This window comes from Artemia sp. Qi Xiang Cuo, chromosome 7 (assembly GCF_049724085.1).
Source record: "Artemia sp. Qi Xiang Cuo chromosome 7, ASM4972408v1, whole genome shotgun sequence".
Lineage (NCBI taxonomy): Eukaryota > Metazoa > Arthropoda > Branchiopoda > Anostraca > Artemiidae > Artemia > Artemia sp. Qi Xiang Cuo.
The window spans coordinates 61650495-61672010 of record NC_142800.1 but is presented as its reverse complement, the minus strand read 5'-3'; the positions used below and the strand labels follow the sequence as shown (position 1 = coordinate 61672010).

The following is a 21516-nucleotide window of genomic DNA, read 5'->3' as shown; positions in this document are numbered from 1 at the left end:
AAAAGGAGAAATATAATACAGCAATATACAATATAACACAGCAAGCATTAGTTTTGGTTTATCCCCTCTGTTTTTTATTAACCTTTTTAATTTCCTTACAATTTTGTTCTTATCAGCATTTTTCAGGCATTTTTCCACGGAGAAATCTTGCCAGATAATGTGATCCCTACTGAAATGAAATTCATCCCAAAAGCTATTCCCACTGAAAATTCCCCCAGACACCCCCCCCCCCTGTAGAAAACACTCCCTTAAAAATGTCTGTATGTTTCCCTAAAAATATCCGTATGTTAAACACCGGCTCCCGTGTTCAGTACAGACAGTATAGCCTTTTAAACCAGGCTTGTGGACAGTCTCCGCCCCTGTCCTCAGTATGTCAAGATTTGTTGGATTTTCCTGTCTTTTAACTATATCCTCGTTATTTTTCAATGTTTTGAGCTTCTTTTAAATTTAAATTTGCACCCCCCGCCCACCCCTTTTGAAATGAACACAGTGCATAAACCTGAAGTTCGAACACAGTGCATAATATGAAGTTCGAATGGAGCTTCAAGTGTTACAAATTTAGTAAGTTGTTGAAGAATAGTTGCTTTTTACATTTTGCAAAAAATCCTTCCCGTGGACTTAGTCTAACGGCCTACCGTGGAGACCGTAAGTCCGCCCCTTGCGAACGAGGACGCGTCCACTAGGCATACTTTTGTATCTTTAAGGGGCATTTTTTTTTTTTTTTTTTTTTTTTTTTTTTTTTTTTTTTTTTTAACTCTGTAATGTCATTTGGGGTCACTTTCATGTTAATTTCGTATGTTTCCCTAAAAATTTTCCTATGTTAAACACCGGCTCCCGTGTTCAGTACTGACAGTATAGCCTTTTAAACCAGGCATGTACAGTCTCCGCCCCCTGTCCCCAATATCTCAAGATTTGTACGGTTTTCCTATTTTTTAACTATTTCCTCCGTGATTTTTCTATGTTTTGAGCTTTTTTGTCAATTTAAACTTACACCCCCCCCCCCACCCTATTTCTTTCTAAAATGAACGCAGTGCGTAAACCTGCCCTGTGAATGAAAGTAAACTTAATCTGAACCTTTTATTTATTTTTTGTGGAATATAATTTCATAAATATATTACAATTTTATAACACGTCAATAGTATTTAGCTGTATATTTTCCAGAACACTTTTGAGTTTTCTCCAGCCCCCCTCCCCACACGTGCCAAGTGGAGGCATGGATAATATGATGCAAAATATCAGACCATTGCCAACTCTTTCTGTTTTTCCCCTATCAGTTTTATTTTTTAGTAGAAAAATATGTTAAATAGATGGTTATATTAGAAATATGGTTCAATATAACTTAATTAAAAAGTGTTTCCCCATAAAAAAAAAATAGAGAAAATTGACTTTTTGTGACAATTGTTTAAAAAAGACTGCTCAAACACCAGGTCTGTTTTTTAGCGTAAATAGCGATGGTTGAGGAAACGGCAATGCCCCTCAAATTTTGGTTGTCTTAGCTAGTTCCCAGACCCCCGTCACTTACTTTGAAGCGAGTACTAATTGTTCAGCTAACAGGGTTGACACGAAGAGAACTATCTTCGCTCATGTCACCTGGTTTTGCTAAAATTACCGTTTTATGTGACAAAAAAATAATTGGGAAGATGTTCTTTTTCTCTGTATATATATCCAAAATTAAGGCAAAAAGAATATCTTCAATAAAAACAAGCCTAATATAAAAACCAACTTGCTAAAAAATTTAAAAACTAGCTTAAGGAATAAAAAAATTTTAATATGCAGAAAGCACAAATTTTCCAAACCACAATCCTGTAAACTTCTTGTGATTAAAAAGAATTTAGACCATGATGGCATTAAATTTCCAAAACTATATTTGTACTTTACCTTTATACACCTTTGACGAACCATCGATGTTTGAGAATGTCCTTTGGAGTTGGTCGATAATTTCTGTTCCCATTCAGACACTGGAATACCAAATTCATAGGCAAAAGTGAAATGTTATTATCATTCATCATTTCAACAATCATTTCTTTAGGGTTTTCTCGTTCACAGGGTACCAATCCGATTAGGAGTGCCGCCAAAATTATCCCCAAAGACCAAGTGGTAACTGGACCGATCAGGTAATTTTGAAGGCCTGCTTCAGGAGGAGGGTTCCTAGGAGCCCACCAAATATTTTCATTTGCTTTTTCTAGCGATTCAGCTAAACCAAAATCAATAAGTATAACATTGTCACTTTCATCAATAAGTAAATTATCACATTTCAGATCTCTGTGGGCAATACCAGCTATTTCTAATTTTGAAACTGTTGCTACTATTTGCTGAAAAAGATGGAGAACCTTGTTTTCACTCAAAATTTGATTTTTGAAAATATATTCACCCAGTGTAACAGAATCCCGATGGTATTCTGTTACAATCCAGCATTCTTGTTCAACTATATAATAATCAATAATCTTTATACATCCATCTATGTCTTTTACTTTATTTAGAAAGAACACTTCTTTGGGTATACTTCTACCATTGTCTAGTTCAATCATTTCAACACGGTCTAAGTTGATTTTCTTCACAGCAACGGGTTCCCAATTCCCTTTTTGAATTCCCAGGAAAACCTCTCCATATGATCCTCTGCCAAGTTTCTTGGTAGTTAAATAATACTTTTTGCGAAACTTTTCCAAATCTGTTGCTGGAAAGTCGTACTTTGGTTAAACCGGATAAAAAGCTCTTACCTTTTTATGTACATGAATTAAGACTTGTTGAATACGCCTTCTTTGATCCATCTCTGTTGGAGCCCTTGTCTGTTGTTGTAACATGTTTATATTCAAGATCTTTTCAGTAATAATATATGTATATATGAAACTGTGCTTACAGTAGTAATGTTACTTTGTAACTGATTCTGTTTTGATAACAACGATGAGCGATACGAATGAAATTGCATTATTTATCTCTGCTGTCTCCGCCCAGTTTTGCTTCTGATGAATGCAAGCTCTTGGCATGCCGCCAAAAGCTTACGTCACTCACTGAGGAATGTCGAGATATTTTAATGATGCAAGCTAATAAAATCTGCTGTCTCGTCTTATTAAAATTAAAGAACAGTTTTTTTTTTTTTTTAGGAAAGTAAAGAACGAAGTTGAAACTTAAAACGAACAAAAATTATTACGGCCTATCTAATATATGTCGATAAAACTTAATTCAAATAATCCAACTGGTAAAATTTCTGTATGTTTGTAGGATTATAGAAGAATAGCGTTTTACGGAAACCACAAAATAATATAGTAGTTTTGGTACAGTAACAGTAAAGCATTTAAGGACACTTTTAATTGTATAAAAATAAAGCATTTTAGGATCGTTGCTTCAGTTTTTTTCGTTTAATTTTGCATTACTTCTGCACAATGAGCTCAGTCCAATGATTGACTGTCGTTTTGGATCTGAAAAGGATTAAATAAAAAAAACAATTTTGTTCAACTGAAAGTAAAGAGCAACACTAAAATTTAAAACTAACAGAAATTATTATGTATATGAAGGGGTTGCCCCCTCCTCAACACCTCGATCTTTACGCTAATGTTTTTTAGTACTTTAAGAAAGCTTATTGTTCTAATTAAAGGACTGCTGTGAAAAAAATAAAATAAACAGGCAACTGTGATCCTTTTTCTGCAAAAAAAAAAATACAGAATTCCGCATTTTTGCAGATAGGAGCTTGAAACCTCTGCAGTAGAGTTCTCTGACACGCTGAATCTGATAGGCTACTATGATTTTGTTTAGATTGTATTACTTTTCGGGGGTGTTTCCCCCTTTTTTCAAAAATCAGGCAAATTTTCTCAGGTTTGTAACCTTAGGTGGGTAAAACTGAACTTAATAAAATTTATTTATTTGAAATCAGTATAATAATCCGATTGTTTTGATATATCTATTGGTATCAAAATTCCGTTTTTAAGGGATGCAACATTTCAAATAAATAATGTAACCTTTATAATCATTTTGTCAATTATAATTTTATTTTTATTAAAATAAAGTAGAGGGCGCAGTTGGAAAAATTTTGGTAATAAATGCAAATTTTGTTAATACCGTAGATGAAAATTTTGTTGAAACTTAGCCTGAAAATTTTTTGGAGACAACTAATCAATATTTTCCCCCGGGAAGAAGAGAGGCCAGAACCGGCACTACTGAAAAAATAACAATCATCGCCGTATTAAATGGTATTGAAGTTTTTTGGAGGGAAACTAAATTTTTGCTAATATTGACACTTTGGTCCGGTAAATGTTTTGGCAACCCTGTTCATATCTATAAGTAGTATCAGGGTTAATATGATATTCAAGATACAAAAATACTACTGTTTTAAATTGCTGTCCGTAAAAAACTTTTTTTTCGCATCGGCCAACGTAAAATCCTGCTGCCGAACCGAATTTCAACTGCTGTTAGAACCTAGTATTACCGTCTTCTATAGAAAGGTTGAAGTACTTACCTTCTAGTATTACCTTCTTTTATTACAATCAAACTACTACTTAGAACAGCTCACTGCAGCACCCAGCCTCCTGAGAAGAACACAGCTACGCACGCTCGTCCTCCATCACAAACATTTTATAAACGGTCTTGTCTCTGTTTTAGGAAGAAGACTAAAATGAGTGTCAGCTATGGGCCGATCTAGCGTTTAAGTGAATTCACCGAGCAGCTGGTGTTAGTTTGACCTGTTTGTATATTATGACCTCATCTAAGATGTCCAAAAAAGTGTATCAGGAAGAGTGTATTGATAAGACAATCTCTTTTGCAAAATGGTAGATAGCCAACACAATTTTTCCGTCCTATGACCCAGTTTATGCTGAAGAGAGGAAAACCAAAGGTATAATATTGATTATTATATTGGTTTTATTTATATGGTTTATAATTAATATCATTTATATATTATGTATATTTTTATTTATATTGGTTTTATTTATTGAATAATTATATCATAAAGGTGTTATATCAGTAGCTACCCATTATATCGATTATTGTTGTAAAATTTAGAATGCCCTTTATTTATAAAAAAAAAAGTTTCCGAAAAAAAAAAACGAACTAAGGCGATTTTTTTTCTGTTCTCGGCAAATAGTTCACAGAAGCTATATTCTTCTTAAATGGGATTAAATAAAAATAAAAAGTTTTTTCAACTGAAAGTAAGGAACGACGTTAAAACTTAAAACGAACAGAAATTATTCCTTATATGAAAGGGGCTGTCCCCTCCTCAGCGCCTCGCTCTTTACGCCAAATTTTTTTATTGTTTAACAAAAATAAGAGTTGTGAGAAAGTCAAACTTTAGCGTAAAGAGCGAGGCTTTGAGGAGGGGACAGCCCCTTTCATTTACGGAATAATTTCTGTTCGTTTTAAGTTATAACGCCGTTTTAACATAGGACAATCCCTTTTTTTGTATTTTTCATTGAAAAATGCCTTTTTAGTATTTTCATTTAAAAAAAGGTTTAAAGTAACAAGAAATTTGGGCCTCCTGGATTTTGAAAAAGACATTTCGCCTCTCTCCTTCTCCCAAATTTTCGTGAATTGACGCCACTGAATGATACAACAGTTCTTCTTGGCTTTTTTTTGTGTGTTGACCTTATTTTGAAGGCATATTATTTGATATTTATAAAGTTAAAACTGATAAAGTATTTTAAAGTTAAAATCTAAAAAAACATAACAAATGGACTAATTCAGATTGGCTTCTTAAGGGCTCAAATGGAAATCGTTATTTTAGAATACTCAGGCATCCGAATCGCCCTCTGTGAAATTAGTTTCCTTGTAGAGGAAAATAAAGATGGCGAAAATCAATAAAATTCCGATTTTCATGTTTCCATCACATAGGATACTGCGGCTTAACCTTCCTAAAAAATAAAATATATAATAAAGCAAAGTAATAATAGTAAAATAAATGATAATAAAAAAAGTATTATTTTTCTAAAATAATATTGATTGAGGTATGATCTGTTCAGCCAAGCAATGGCAGCAACCATAATGTTGCCATTTTGTGGCAGCATCTACGAGCAGCTCAATGTTTTTCAGAAATCTCAAAAGCTGTGCATAATGACAATAGTGTATGATAGCATATATGTAGCATTCAAAATGTAAAGAAACCCTGAGGTAAATCAAAATCAAATTAAGACATTGCCTTTAATAAAATTGAACGGGGCAGTGATCATAGTGGTATTTCGTAGCACTAGCTACGAGCAGTTTGATGTTTTTCAGAAATCGTCTCAAAAGCTACACAGAGTAACCATACTATAAAATAATATTTACACAGCGTATAAAATATAGATGAAATAATGAATAAAAACAAGATATTTAAAGTATTAAAGAAAGGAAATGAAACGGAGTATGTGTTCAAACAAACCACTGCTGGCCCCAAAGCTCTTAATTTGAAGGAAATTTAAGAAATTTAATCCATTCGAAAAGACAAAGCCTAGCTCCCTCAGTGGCAATGAAAGAATATGAAGCAAGTGCTTAATTTATTGTTTAGTTCATTCTATTCAGTCGAACTTTAGTCAAACTCATTCAACTTTAGCCCTATTCAGTCCAACTCAAAATTATATATTAATTTTCAGGGATTTTCCTTGTTTTGATTTTTGTTCAGCATTTATCCTGATTACGATACTAGATACTTTACAATCATTACAAGAATACGAGGGAAGTTACGAGAAGTAAAATGATGAGACAGACAATAAGCAGCGCAAATAGCGCTGTTTTAGGACTGATTGGCCATTAGTATTACCCTATATTGACTTTGATGTAATCCTACGCTAGTGCTCAATTACATGTCAACTAATGTCAAAATGACCCATTCAACATTCAACAAAAAAATATGTCAAAAACTAACTAATATCAAAAGCATATTTTAAATTTATTCAAATTGTATCCATTTCTACTTTTAATTTAAAAAAGATCAAATTAATTCAAGAATAAACCTCCTGTTTTTACTTGTTTAGCCTTTCCCCGAAAGTTTTAGGATTCTAAGGTCTTACTGTATGTAGATTCAGTAGATGTATGTGTATTTTCAAGGTATTAAACGTATCGATGATTAGTTCTTGGTGATATCTTAGCCTCGATTGCTCGTCTTCCGTCGTCCAGACGGAGTTTACGAACTTTTCGCGTTTCTCCTGACGAAAAAGTTCAAATGTTGACAGCGTTGGTATTACAGTTGATCCAGTGTGTAGTTGTCCTTCCAGATTGGTTAGTTCCAAAAGGTGATAGTGAGAAGAAAAAGGACGAGGATCTTCCTCGTCCTGGAAAACATCTTCCTTGCAAATAAAGCAAAGAAAGAATGGGAGGAAGCTGAAAGAGAGCCTGAACCTAACACAAAAGGTTGTTGAAAATGAAGTAAAATATTAGAAATTGCTAAAAGGGGATAATGAGAAAAAAAGAAACAGAGAAAAGTGAGCCTAGGGGCGACCCAAAATCAATATTTGATCTGTAAAGCTTTACCTTGAAAATAAAACAAACAAGAAGCCAAAAGAAAGAAATGTAATAAGAATGATTTTCTGAAGTGCGAGGACAAAATTGAAACAGCTAAACGGGAATAGTGCGACTAAAAAAAAGAGGAAAGTGAGCTTATGAGTAAATCAAATGCAAGATTTTCATTTTAAGATTAAAAAAACGAAAGAACGTAGTAACAAGGGTTGCCCAAAGCGTGATGACATAATAGAAAAATCTAAAACCACCAAAAGGAGATAGTGGGAAAAGAAAAGAAGAGAATGCCAAACATGAAAATTAAAGTTATATTTAATGTATATAGCTATAAATCTGCTTTAGCCGCTCGTTGTTAACTTCAAATTCGAATTCTTTCAGGTATGGCTGTAAAAATGAATAATATCTAACTGAAATTTTGCTTGGAACTCATGCGTTGACTCACTATCAGCTAGGAATATATGGAATCATAAAAAGTTCATTTTAAGGCCTAAATGCTTCAACTTTTCGTGAAAAAATGTTTAACTAAATAGGAAGGAAGGGGGATCTAACCCCTTACCACTTAACTTCTTTTGATAAGGAAAATGTCCTTTGGGAGCGAAATCGTATCTACTGGTAATGGTGAGAGATAGGTTAGGTTGGTAAGATTTGTGGCTCCTCTGAGGTCCCCTTAGTGAACTCAAGCTTTTTACAATTTGACCCCTAGTTTCCTGGATTTTTCAAAAAAATTCTCAATTTACCCCAATTTTGTTCTATTTTTTAACTCGTTTTTATTTAATTGAATTCAATCGTGACGTCCGAATTTATCTTAGTCCTGAGACTTAATGACTGAATGCGAGGAAATTTTCCAGCTAATCATAGCACCACTGCTGAGCTTCGAAGTAAGTTTTCTCGAAAATTATTTTTTTTCTTAAATTTAAAAATTGAACTTAAGTGGTAAGTGGATTGGGAGATAAGCAAAATAGAGGGGGGTGGGGCAATAGACACATTGGAAAGTATCTTTTTATCTAGCAGAAATTCGAAAAACAATTCGAACTTCATGTTAAATGTTGTTATTTTTTTTTTCTTCAATTTCATGTTTTTTGAAACTTATTTCCAAAATCCAAATTAACAAGCTCTGAGTTTTTTGGGACGTCAGGGCCTAGATTTGCTCAACAACTTTACTCTCCAGGGACACATTAATTCGGTAACACTTCTTTCGTACGAAATGCAACTCAAGTTTATATCTGATAAGATTTATTTCCAAGAAAATGACTTATCATAAGTCAAGATATGCAATTTACTAGTCAGAGTCAAAACAAACACAACAAAAAGGAGAATTATAATACAGAAATATACAATATAACACAGCAAGCATTAGATTTTGTTTATCCCCTCTGTTTTTTATTAATCTTTTTAATTTCCTTACAATTTTGTTCTTATCAGCATTTTTCAGGCATTTTTCCACGGAGAAATCTTGCCAGATAATTTGTTCCCTACTGAAATGAATTCAATTGTATGTTTTTTGAAACTTATTTCCAAAATCCAAATTAACGTGTAAATGCGTGTAAATAAATTATGTTTGAATCATAGTAAAAGTAAATTTATTCTATATGGAAGAAGTACTAATTATTATCCTTGGATCCATGGTATTCAACTAGAAAGTGGATATCTCCCGAAACATAGTTATGTCCAATATCTTGGTGTCCAAGTTGACGAGTGTCTTATGTTTAGACTTCATTTTGAATCAGTGTGTATAAAAATTGCCACGAACGTTAGAATGCTGCGGAAACCGAAGTATTTTTTCCCTCCTAAAATTTTAAGAATGCTGTATTTCTCGCTGGTTCCTCCGTATTTGTTATATTGTGTAAGTGTTTGGTCAGCGACATTTATTACTTATCTACTGCCACTGAGGGTTCTACAAAATAATGCTGTTCGTGTTTTATCTGGAATGCGAGGTTCTGACTCGGTTCGAAGGCAATACGACTGTATTAAGATTATGCCACTTTTTGGCCTAGTTAAGTTTTACACGGCATTATTCATGTTTAAAAGTTTTAATAACCTGCTACCTGCATGTTTCTCGATTGCATTTACTGAAGCTCAACATAGGTATGAGACAAGAAATGACCATTCCATACGAATCCTGGTCCCTGTAACACCAAAGTCTACATTTTCTATCCGTTTTTCTGGCCCGGCTGTCTGGAACAAACTTCCCGAGGAGGTAAAAAGCAACACAGATCTGGATGAATTTTGAAATTCCCTAAGAGTCAGTTTTTTTTGTCAATTTGGAAGATTTTAGTGGTTGTGTGTAGACAATGATTGGTTGAATTTTGTTGGTGAGATGATTGTTTGGGTTTTGAATGGATGAGTGATTTATTTCCATTTTTTTATTTTTTTTTTTTCTCCTCTCTTTTTGTGAATGTTGTGAGTTGTGTTGGGTTGTGTGCGTGGATGATTCTCAAGGTCCCACTTTTTTGTTGGAGGGGTGGGAGAGGGAGGCGAGAGAAGATATTTATTTGTTTTTGGGTTGGACCCTTTTTGGGTTTTATTAGGGTCCGAGGAAATAAATGATATTAATAGAAAATATTATATATATTTTTTAAAGTGTTTTTATTTTTTTTCGGGTTTTGTCCGGCATGCAGTATTGCATTGGTTTGTGTTTTTTTAAATGAGATGTTTATTTATTTATTTATTGTAACCCGTTTGTAAATAAAAAAAAAAAAAAAACAAGCTCTGAGTTTTTTGGGACGTCAGGGCCTAGATTTGCTCAACAACTTTACTCTCCAGGGACACATTAATTCGGTAACACTTCTTTCGTACGAAATGCAACTCAAGTTCATATCTGATAAGATTTATTTCCAAGAAAATGACTTATCATAAGTCAAGATATGCAATTTACTAGTCAGAGTCAAAACAAACACAACAAAAAAGGAGAAATATAATACAGAAATATACAATATAACACAGTAAGCATTAGATTTCGTTTATCCCCTCTGTTTTTTATTAATCTTTTTAATTTCCTTTTGTTCTTATCAGCATTTTTCAGGCATTTTTCCATGGAGAAATCTTACCATATAATTTGTTCCATACTGAAATTAAATTCATCGCAAAAATTATTCCCACTAAAAATTGCGTCAGACACCCCCCCCCCTGTAGAAAACACTCCCTTAAAAATTTCTGTATGTTTCCCTAAAAATATCCGTATGTTAAACACCGGCTCCCGTGTTCAGTACAGACAGTATAGCCTTTTAAACCAGGCTTGTGGACAGTCTCCGCCCCTGTCCCCAGTATCTCAAGATTTGTATGATTTTCCTGTCTTTTAACTATATCCTCGCTATTTTTCAATGTTTTGAGCTTCTTTTCAATTTAAATTTACCCCCCCTCCCACCCCTTTTGAAATGAATACAGTGCATAAACCTGAAGTTCGAACACAGTGCATAATATGAAGTTCGAATGGAGCTTCAAGTGTTACAAATTTAGTAAGTTGTTGAAGAATAGTTCCTTTTTACATTTTGCAAAAAATCCTTTCCGTGGACTTAGTCTAACGGCCCACCGTGGAGACCGTCAGTCCGCCCCTTGCGACCGAGGACGCGTCCACTAGGCATACTTTTTTATCTTTAAGGGGCATATTTTTTTTTTTTTTTTTTTTTTTTTTTTTGAAATGTTCGTATGTTAAACACCGGCTCCCGTGTTCAGTACTGACAGTATAGCCTTTTAAACCAGGCATGTACAGTCTCCGCCCCCTGTCCCCAATATCTCAAGATTTGTACGGTTTTCCTATTTTTTAACTATTTCCTCCGTGATTTTTCTATGTTTTGAGCTTTTTTGTCAATTTAAATTTACACCCCCCCCCCCCACCCCATTTCTTTCTAAAATGAACGCTGTGCGTAAACCTGCCCTGTGAATGAAAGTAAACTTAATCTGAACCTTTTATTTATTTTTTGTGGAATATAATTTCATAAATATATTACAATTTTATAAATCGTCAATAGTGTTTAGCTGTATATTTTCCAGAACACTTTTGAGTTTTCTCCAGCCCCCCTCCCCACACGTTCCAAGTGGAGGCATGGTTAATATGATGCAAAATATCAGACCATTGCCAACTCTTTCTGTTTTTCCCCTATCAGTTTTATTTTTTAGTAGAAAAATATGTTAAATAGATGGTTATATTAGAAAGATGGTTCAATATAACTTAATTAAAAAGTGTTTCCCCATAAAAAAAATAGAGAAAATTGACTTTTTGTGACAATTGTTTAAAAAAGACTGCTCAAACACCAGGTCTGTTTTTTAGCGTAAAGAGCGATGGTTGAGGAAACGGCAATGCCCCTCAAATTTTGGTAGTCTTAGCTAGTTCCCAGACCCCCGTCACTTACTTTGAAGCGAGTACTAATTGTTCAGCTAACAGGGTTGACACGAAGAGAACTATCTTCGCTCATGTCACCTGGTTTTGCTAAAATTACCGTTTTCTGTGCCAAAAAAATAATTGGGAAGATGTTCTTTTTCTCTGTATATATATCCAAAATTAAGGCAAAAAGAATATCTTCAATAAAAACAAGCCTAATATAAAAACCAACTTGCTAAAAAATTAAAAAACTAGCTTAAGGAATAAAAAAAATTTGATATGCAGAAACCACAAATTTTCCAAACCACAATACTGTAAATTTCTTGGGATTAAAAAGAATTTAGACCATGATGGTATTAGATTTACTAAACTATATTTGTACTTTACCTTTATACACCTTTGACGAACCATCGATGTTGGAGAATGTCCTTTGGAGTTGGTCGATAATTTCTGTTCCCATTCAGACACTGGAATACCAAATTCATAGGCAAAAGTGAAATGTTATTATCATTCATCATTTCAACAATCATTTCTTTAGGGTTTTCTCGTTCACAGGGTACCAATCCGATTAGGAGTGCCGCCAAAATGATCCCCAAAGACCAAGTGGTAACTGGACCGATCAGGTAATTTTGAAGGCCTGCTTCAGGAGGAAGGTTCCTAGGAGCCCACCAAATATTTTCATTTGCTTTTTCTAGCGATTCAGCTAAACCAAAATCAATAAGTATAACATTGTCACTTTCATCAATAAGTAAATTATCACATTTCAGATCTCTGTGGGCAATACCAGCTATCTCTAATTTTGAAACTGTTGCTACTATTTGCTGAAAAAGATGGAGAACCTTGTTTTCACTCAAAATTTGATTTTTGAAAATATATTCACCCAGTGTAACAGAATCCCGATGGTATTCTGTTACAATCCAGCATTCTTGTTCAACTATATAATAATCAATAATCTTTAGCCCCCTCCTCAACATGCCCCCTCAATGCCCCCTCCTCAACACCTCGCTCTTTACGCTAATGTTTTTTAGTACTTTAAAAAAGCCTATTGTTCTAATTAAAGGACTGCTGTGTTTCAGGAGTCATTTTTAAAGAATTGGGATATAATTCAAACTTTAGCGTAAAGAGCCAGGTGTTAGGAGGGAGCAACCCCCTTCATATACGTAATAATTTCTATTCGTTTTAAGTTTTAATATTGCTCCTTACTTTTAGTTGAAAAAACTTGTTTTTTCCATTTATTTTTGACCGTTTTCAAATAATGCCAGGAAGTATAGCCCCATAATAATTCCAGATTGTATAACTGGAATTAAATTCCAATATTTTCCTCTACAAGGAAACTAATTTCATAGAGGGCGTTTCGGATGCCTGAGTATTCTAAAATAACGATTTCCATTTGAGCCCTTAAGAAGCCAATCTGAATTAGTCCATTTGTTATGTTTTTTTAGATTTTAACTTTAAAATACTTTATCACTTTTAACTTTATAAATATCAAATAATATGCCTTCAAAATAAGGTCAACACACAAAAAAAAGCCAAGAAGAACTGTTGTATCATTCAGTGGCGTCAATTCACGAAAATTTGGGAGAAGGAGAGAGGCGAAATGTCTTTTTCAAAATCCAGGAGGCCCAAATTTCTTGTTACTTTAAACCTTTTTTTAAATGAAAATACTAAAAAGGCATTTTTCAATGAAAAATACCAAAAAAGGGATTGTCAAAAGCTAGGCATGTTGGGGGGGGGGGGGGAATCCAGAAGATCCCATAATTGAGTACATAAGCAACCCCAAAAGATTACAATTTTTTTTAAGTGACTGTTGAAATAAAGTCAAAACTAGAAACAAATCTATGTTGTATGTTATTCTTGTTTTGTTTTTCGAACTTCGTCAAACTGTGGCCTCTGAATGGCTAAAATTGAAAATGTCTAAATACTTTTCAAACAGTTCGTGGTAACGAACTGTAAGTAAGGAGCGACCCGGCTCAATGGTAACCGAAACTCTAGAAAACGGGTTTTTGATACCAATAGATACATCAAAAGAATCATATTTCAATACTGATTTCAAATATACAAGTTTCATCAAGTCCAACCCATCAAAAGTTACGCGCCTGAGAAAATTTGGCTGATTTTTGAACATGGAGGGAAGACCCCTTAAAAAATATGGACCCTTAATGAAAATCACACCATCATATTCAGCGTATCAGAGAATCCTACTAAAGAGGTTTCAAGCTCCTATCTAAAACAATGTGGACTTTTGCATTTTTTACCAGAAGAAAAATCATGGATGCGTGTTTATTTGTTTTTTTTTCCCAGGAGGGATCGTATCGATCCAGTGGTCCTGGAATATGGTGAGAGGGCTCTTTCGAACGGAAATTAAAAGTTCTAGTGCCCTTTTTAAGTGACCAAAATAATTGGAGGGCAACTAGGCCCCCTCCCAAGCTCATTTTTTTCCCGAAGTCACCTTATCAAAATTTTGAGATAGCCATTTTGTTCAGCATGGTTGAAAATATGATAACTATGTCCTTTAAGATTACTTAATCCCCCGAAGTCCCCGGGGGGGAGGGCTGAAAGTTATCAACTTTATCGCGTTGATAACTTTCAGCCCTTAAACTTTTCGCGTTTCTCCAGACGAAAAAGTTCAAATGTTGACAGCGTTGGTATTACAGTTGATCCAGTGTGTAGTTGTCCTTCCAGATTGGTTAGTTCCGAAAGGTGATAGTGAGAAGAAAAGGGACCTAACCCCTTACCACTCGTAAGGGGTAACCACTCGTTCGGTTCTGCCGAACCCAATTTCAATTGCTGTTCAAGTTCTTTATTAATCAATAAAAAAAAAAAAATTGACAAAACTATCAAATTAATTACCCACAGTGAGAATAACTCGTGTGTGGGTTTATATACACTCAACAATAAATAACTAATACTATCTCCAGATACCGTAATAAAAAGATTGCTCTCCAACTCTCCGTATGGTAACAACAAACAAAATCCTAATAAAATCAAATAACCAAATAAATAAAATGAAATGAGGAGCATCCACCCCAGAAATTAAATCAAATTAATAATTACTGATTAAATGATTCATTAATCTAATTTTATTATTAACCAATGAATTATTCAAATCCATAAAACTATGAAATTTATTCCAATTATATATAATGCTATGCCTTGGTGACAAACGGGACCTTTCAGATTTTATTAAAGCCTGACGGACAACAGAACTGCCACAGGTTCAAAATGCATTCAAAACCAGATTATAATCCTGAAGAAAATCATTATGAAAATTAAAACACTCAGGCAAAAGACCTTGAACATAGTTAGTTAGATGAAGAACGGAATGGAAAAAAGAACAGAGATCCAGTGGAAAGAAATTTAAAATTTAGAGTATAATTTTTGGTGATGATTTATCAGCGTAGGAAAACGGGCTATGAAGGCAATTTTTCAATAGATATAAAGCTTTATTTTGTTGCCCCTGAAGAGGAAGAATATGAGTTATAAAAGTATTCAAAAAAATAATGGGTCAGTAATTTATATATGAATGCACTAGAGAATGATAAAGAGATTTCAGGGCAAAAAACTGCAGAACGAATTTCAGATGATTCATCCTACCAATATTTCTTGCCAGTTTCATTCGAAGATAAATTGCATCTTTTAAATGATAAACTTGAATCCAGTATTATCCCGAGATATTTAATATCATCAACTCTTTCAGTTTCAATGGGTAGGCCTTGAATATTAATCATCATAATTTCCGGTGCTGTTTTCCCAGTACGAGAAAAGATGATGTTTTTTGTCTTAGTACAATTAATAGTCAATTTATTTCTCAAAAACCATAAGATAAGCCTCGACAGTGCTGTTTACAACATAAGATGTAAATATCTAGTTTCGGGGCTGCTGACAGTCCATGCCTTGTCATCGGCAAACAGCTTGTTAATGCCAATATATTTGATGGTATTAATGATATCAATAAAACATAGAAGAAATACGATTGGACCCAAACTAGATCCTATTGGGACTCCAACTGACTGAGATTGAGATATTGATGAGGAAGAAGTATCACCTCCGTCTACATACTGATTTCGGTTTTTTAGGTAAGACATTACTAAGTGATTAACTGGGCCTCTTATACCGCAGTTATCAAGTTTAGTATGCAATATTTTATGGGAAATCGTATCAAATACCTTTTGAATGTCTAGAAAAATTGTAGCAGGAATATCACCTTTGTCGAGGGCGTCATGAGAAAACTGAGTCATTGCCATAATAGCATGCTCAGTAGAGTGAGACTTCCGGAACCCAAATTTCATCGGGCTAGAAAATTTAGTTTTCATTAGAAAGCTGACTATACGGTTATAAAGGCACTTTTCAAGGAACTTCTCAAAAGTAGACAGGATCGAAATCGGCCGATAGTTTGTTGGGTTCTTCGGGTCTCCTCCTTTATACAAAGAGATAATTCTTGCAGACTTGAAACAAGAAGGAAATCTTCCGGTTTTAAAACAGAGGTTGAACACATGGAAAAGCGGGTTTACAATATTTGGTGCTATACAGTTAATCAGATTAGTCGACGACACATCGGTCCCTTCCGAAGATCCATTCTTTAAAAGGTTTGTTGAAAGTAAAAGTTCATCTGGGGTTACAGGATTAAGAAAAATGGAATAATTGTTAGACGGGGGTAGATATGATTGAAAGTCCTCTCCAGTTTCATTATCCAGATGATGGGCCAGGTTGTTTCCAGCAGCTACGCGGTTTCCACGCCAATTTTTGCAAAGTGTATATTTAATGCATTGATAACTTCCACTTTCCCTGTAGCCAGTTTAGTTCCATCTTCAGCTATTAATTCCTCATGAAGATCATGGGTCTTATGTTTTCCTAAGCACTGATTAATTTTTTCCCATGTTTTCTTTGGGGACCCTTCTGCTTCAACAAATGCTTTGGCGAAGTAATGGCTTTTTGCTGGTCTTAAATTTTTGTTAAACAATTTTGTATCTGCAAAATTCAGCTAATTTAACTTCAGATGGATGCATTAAGTATGCCTTATATAACAGATTCTTATTTTTTATTGATACCAGCAATCCAGGAGATATCCAAGGCTTAATCAGCTTTATACTATTTCTTCTTGATATTTGATAGAGAGGGACAGCATTATTGAAACAAACATTAAACTGATTCACAAAACAGTCAGCAGCATATTCAAGGTCCGATGATTCTAAACAAGAAGAAAGTCACCTTAAGAAATCAATAATGTAAGTTTACTTAAGGAGTTTATATTAGTCCTCCACATTTTTTTTTTAGTAGGACCATTAAAAACTGCAATCAAGTGAAATTCGGTCACAAGCAACAAATGGTATGAGAAATCTTCAATAACAACACCACAAGACTTTAGTTCAAGATTCATAAACAAATTATCAATAAGGGAAGCAGAATCTTTCGTTATTCTTGTTGGGACTCCGTAAGCTGGTAAGAGACCACCGGATAAGCAAACTGATAACAAGTCAGCCCCGTCAGAAGATATTCCGTGGAAATTACCACTTGAATTATTAGAATTATATCCTCCATCACAAACATTTTATAAACGGTCTTGTCTCTGTTTTAGGAAGAGGACGAAAATGAGTGTCAGCTATGGGCCGATCTAGCGTTTAAGTGAATTCACCGAGCAGCTGGTGTTAGTTTGACCTGTTTGTATATTATGACCTCATCTAAGATGTCCAAAAAAGTGTATCAGGAAGAGTGTATTGATAGGACAATCTCTTTTGCAAAATGGCAGATAGCCAACACAATTTTTCCGTCCTATGACCCAGTTTATGCTGAAGAGAGGAAAACCAAAGGTATAATATTGATTATTATATTGGTTTTATTTATATGGTTTATAATTAATATCATTTATATATTATGTATATTTTTATTTATATTGGTTTTATTTATTGAATAATTATATTATAAAGGTGTTATATCAGTAGCTACCCATTATATCGATTATTGTTGTAAAATTTAGAATACCCTTTATTTATAAAAAAAAGTTTCCGAAAAAAAACGAACTAAGGCGATTTTTTTTCTGTTCTCAGCAAATAGTTCACAGAAGCTAGATTCTTCTTAAATGGGATTAAATAAAAAAAAACAAGTTTTTTCAACTGAAAGTAAGGAACGAAATTAAAACTTAAAACGAACAGAAATCATTCCGTATATGAAAGGGGCTGTCCCCTCCTCAGCACCTCGCTCTTTACGCTAAAGTTTTTTATTGTTTAAAAAAAATAAGAGTTGTGAGAAAGTCAAACTTTAGCGTAAAGAGCGAGGCGTTGAGGAGGGGACAGCCCCTTTCATTTACGGAATAATTTCTGTTCGTTTTAAGTTTTAATGTCGCTCCTTACTTTCGGTTAAAAAAAAAACTTGTTTTTTTAATTTTATTTCTGAACGTGTTTGAATTAATGGAGATTTGATTTTGGCTCGCTGTATATGAATAATTCAAAAAAAGTTTGTATATTAATTTTACTTTTTTGGATAATTGGCTTTCTCGAAACTTGCTTAATTTTATTTACGAACGTTTTTATCACAAAGGCCGTTATTTAGAATAAATAGCTCTTATGAAAGTACTAAAAAATCTTTGGCTTAAAGAGCGAGGTATTGACTAGGGGGTGAACCCAATCATGGTGTGATTTACATTAAGGTTCCATAACTTTTAGGGGGGTCTTTCCCCCTTTTTTCAAAAATCAGCCAAATTTTCTCAGGCGCGTAACTTTTGATGGGTTGGACTTGATGAAACTTATATATTTGAAATCAGTATTGAAATATGATTCTTTTGATGTATCTATTGGTATCAAAAACCCGTTTTCTAGAGTTTCGGTTACCATTGAGCCGGGTCGCTCCTTACTTACAGTTCGTTACCATTAACTGTTTGCCACGAACTTCTATATTCATATATTTTTATTACGTATATTAGGGGGCTCTCCCCCTAGTCAATAACTTGCACTTGAAGCGAAATCTCAAATTTTGTTCCACTTCTTTAAAAATGACCCCTTAATTACAATGACCGGTATTTAGAATAAATAGCTCTTATGAAAGTCCTAAAAAGTCTTTGGCTTAAAGAGCGAGCTACTGAATAGGGGTTGAACCCAATCATACACGTAACAGTCTCTGTTCGTTTTTAGTTTTTGTGTTGCTACTTATTTTCAGTTGGAAAACTTGTTTTTTTTAGATTTAATTTCTGATCTTTTTTTTTAAATAATGCTGGGAAATCTGGCGCCCCCTTCATAGCAATGTCCCTTCCCGCATGAAAACTTCCTTCATGGAACTTCCTTCATGGAAAGATCCTCCCACATAACCCCCGACCCACCCACCCCCCTTCTACCAGAAAAAATCCCCCCTGAAAACGTATGTATACTTCCTAATAACCAATACTATATGTTAACATTGAGTAAAGTTCATTACTTTCAGCCCTCCCCCCCGGGGACTTTGAGAGGTTAGGTTATCTTAACACATATATTACTCTTATTTTCAACCTAACTGAACTAAATGGCAATCTAAAAAATTTTATCAGGTGACTTTGGGAAAAAAATAAGCGGGGGAGGGGGCCTAGTTACCCTCCATTATTTTGGTCACTTAAAAAAGCCACTAGAACTTTTAATTTCCGTTCCAATGAGTCCTCCCACGATATTCTAGGACCACTGGTTCGATACGATCACCCCTGGGAAAAAAAAACAAATAAACACGCATCCATGATCTTTCTTCCGGCAAAAAAAAATGCAAAATTCCACATTTTTGTAGATAGGAGCTTGAAACCTCTATAGTAGGATTCTCTGATACGCTGAATATGATGGTGTGATTTTCATTAAGGTTCCATATCTTTTAAGGGGTCTTCCCTCCTTTTTCAAAAATCAGCCAAATTTTCTCAGGCGCGTAACTTTTGATGGGTTGGACTTGATGAAACTTATATATTTGAAATCAGCATTGAAATCTGATTCTTTTGATGTATCTATTGGTATCAAAAACCCGTTTTCTAGAGTTTCGGTTACCATTGAGCCGGGTCGCTCCTTACTTACAGTTCGTTACCACGAACTGTTTGAAAAGTATTTAGACATTTTCAATTTTAGGCGTTCAGAGGCCACAGTTTGACGAAGATCGAAAAACAAAACAATAATAACATACAACATAGATTTGTTTCTGTTTTTTACTTTATTTCAACAGTCACTTTAAAAAAATTGTAATCTTTTGGCGTTGCTTATGTGCTCAATTATGGGATCTTCTGGATTCCCCCCCCCAACATGCCTAGCTTTTGACGATCCCTTTTTTGGTATTTTTCATTGAAAAATGCCTTTTTAGTATTTTCATTTAAAAAAAGGTTTAAAGTAACAAGAAATTTGGGCCTCCTGGATTTTGAAAAAGACATTTCGCCTCTCTCCATCTCCCAAATTTTCGTGAATTGACGCCACTGAATGATACAACAGTTCTTCTTGGCTTTTTTTTGTGTGTTCATGGGCGCCCATAAGCTGAATTCCAGGGGGGGGCAAACCTCATCTAATTGGCACTTTTAGTGATATATAATAGAAATCTCAGAACAAAAATATAAAAATAAGGCAGCATTATTCAGCCAGGGGGGGCGGGAGCCCCCCCCCCCCTGCCCCCCCCCATATGGGCGCCCATGTGTGTGTTGACCTTATTTTGAAGGCATATTATTTGATATTTATAAAGTTAAAAGTGATAAAGTATTTTAAAGTTAAAATCTAAAAAAACATAACAAATGGACTAATTCAGATTGGCTTCTTAAGGGCTCAAATGGAAATCGTTATTTTACACCCAAAACGCCCTCTGTGAAATTAGTTTCCTTGCAGAGGAAAATAAAGATGGCAAAAATCAATAAAATTCCGATTTTCATGTTTCCATCACATAGGATACTGCGGCCTAACCTTCCTAAAAAATAAAATATATAATAAAGCAAAGTAATAATAGTAAAATAAATGATAATAAAAAAAATATTATTTTTCTAAAATAATATTGATTGAGGTATGATCTGTTCAGCCAAGCCATGGCAGCAACCATAATGTTGCCATTTTGTGGCAGCATCTACGAGCAGCTCAATGTTTTTCAGAAATCTCAAAAGTTGTGCATAATGACAATAGTGTATGATAGTATGTATGTAGCATTCAAAATGTAAAGAAACCCTGAGGTAAATCAAAATCAAATTAAGACATTGCCTTTAATAAAATTGAACGGGGCAGTGATCATAGTGGTATTTCGTAGCACTAGCTACGAGCAGTTTGATGTTTTTCAGAAATCGTCTCAAAAGCTACACAGAGTAACCATACTATAAAATAATATTTACACAGCGTATAAAATATAGAGGAAATAATGAGTAAAAACAAGATATTTAAAGTATTAAAGAAAGGAAATGAAACGGAGTATGTGTTCAAACAAACCACTGCTGGCCCCAAAGCTCTTAATTTGAAGGAAATTTAAGAAATTTAATCCATTCGAAAAGACAAAGCCTAGCTCCCTCAGTGGCAATGAAAGAATATTAAGCAAGTGCTTAATTTATTGTTTAGTTCATTCTATTCAGTCGAACTTTAGTCCAACTCATTCAACTTTAGCCCTATTCAGTCCAACTCAAAATTATATATTAATTTTCAGGGATTTTCCTTGTTTTGATTTTTGTTCAGCATTTATCCTGATTACGATACTTGACTTTACAATCATTACAAGAATACGAGGGAAGTTACGAGAAGTAAAATGATGAGACAGACAATAAGCAGCGCAAATAGCGCTGTTTTAGGACTGATTGGCCATTAGTATTACCCTATATTGACTTTGAT

The 21516-nt window shown here is 34.2% G+C and overlaps 3 protein-coding genes across 5 annotated transcripts in view; 1 reads left to right on the top strand and 2 right to left on the bottom strand.

Moving 5' to 3' along the window:
* Window positions 1-21516, top strand: part of LOC148950531 (uncharacterized protein CG43867) — a 355819-nt gene that overhangs the window by 3104 nt on the left and 331199 nt on the right. The window contains exons 1-2 of one of the 3 annotated variants that reach the window (XM_089092457.1): window positions 4598-4825; window positions 17310-17541. The gene's annotated coding sequence lies outside the window, so the exon portion shown is untranslated. Of the gene's footprint in view, window positions 1-4597; window positions 4826-8232; window positions 8295-17309; window positions 17542-21516 lie in introns of those variants that run through there. The other 2 variants (XM_089092460.1, XM_089092459.1) reach the window with 2 other exon arrangements.
* LOC148950536 (serine/threonine-protein kinase prk-2-like) lies at window positions 1874-2823 on the bottom strand. Its single transcript, XM_089091642.1, has one exon. The coding sequence runs from the start codon at window positions 2526-2528 to the stop codon at window positions 1881-1883; it is 648 nt and encodes a 215-aa protein (XP_088947768.1). The 5' UTR covers window positions 2529-2823; the 3' UTR covers window positions 1874-1880.
* Window positions 12124-12708, bottom strand: LOC148950535 (uncharacterized). Its single transcript, XM_089091894.1, has one exon. The coding sequence runs from the start codon at window positions 12706-12708 to the stop codon at window positions 12124-12126; it is 585 nt and encodes a 194-aa protein (XP_088948020.1).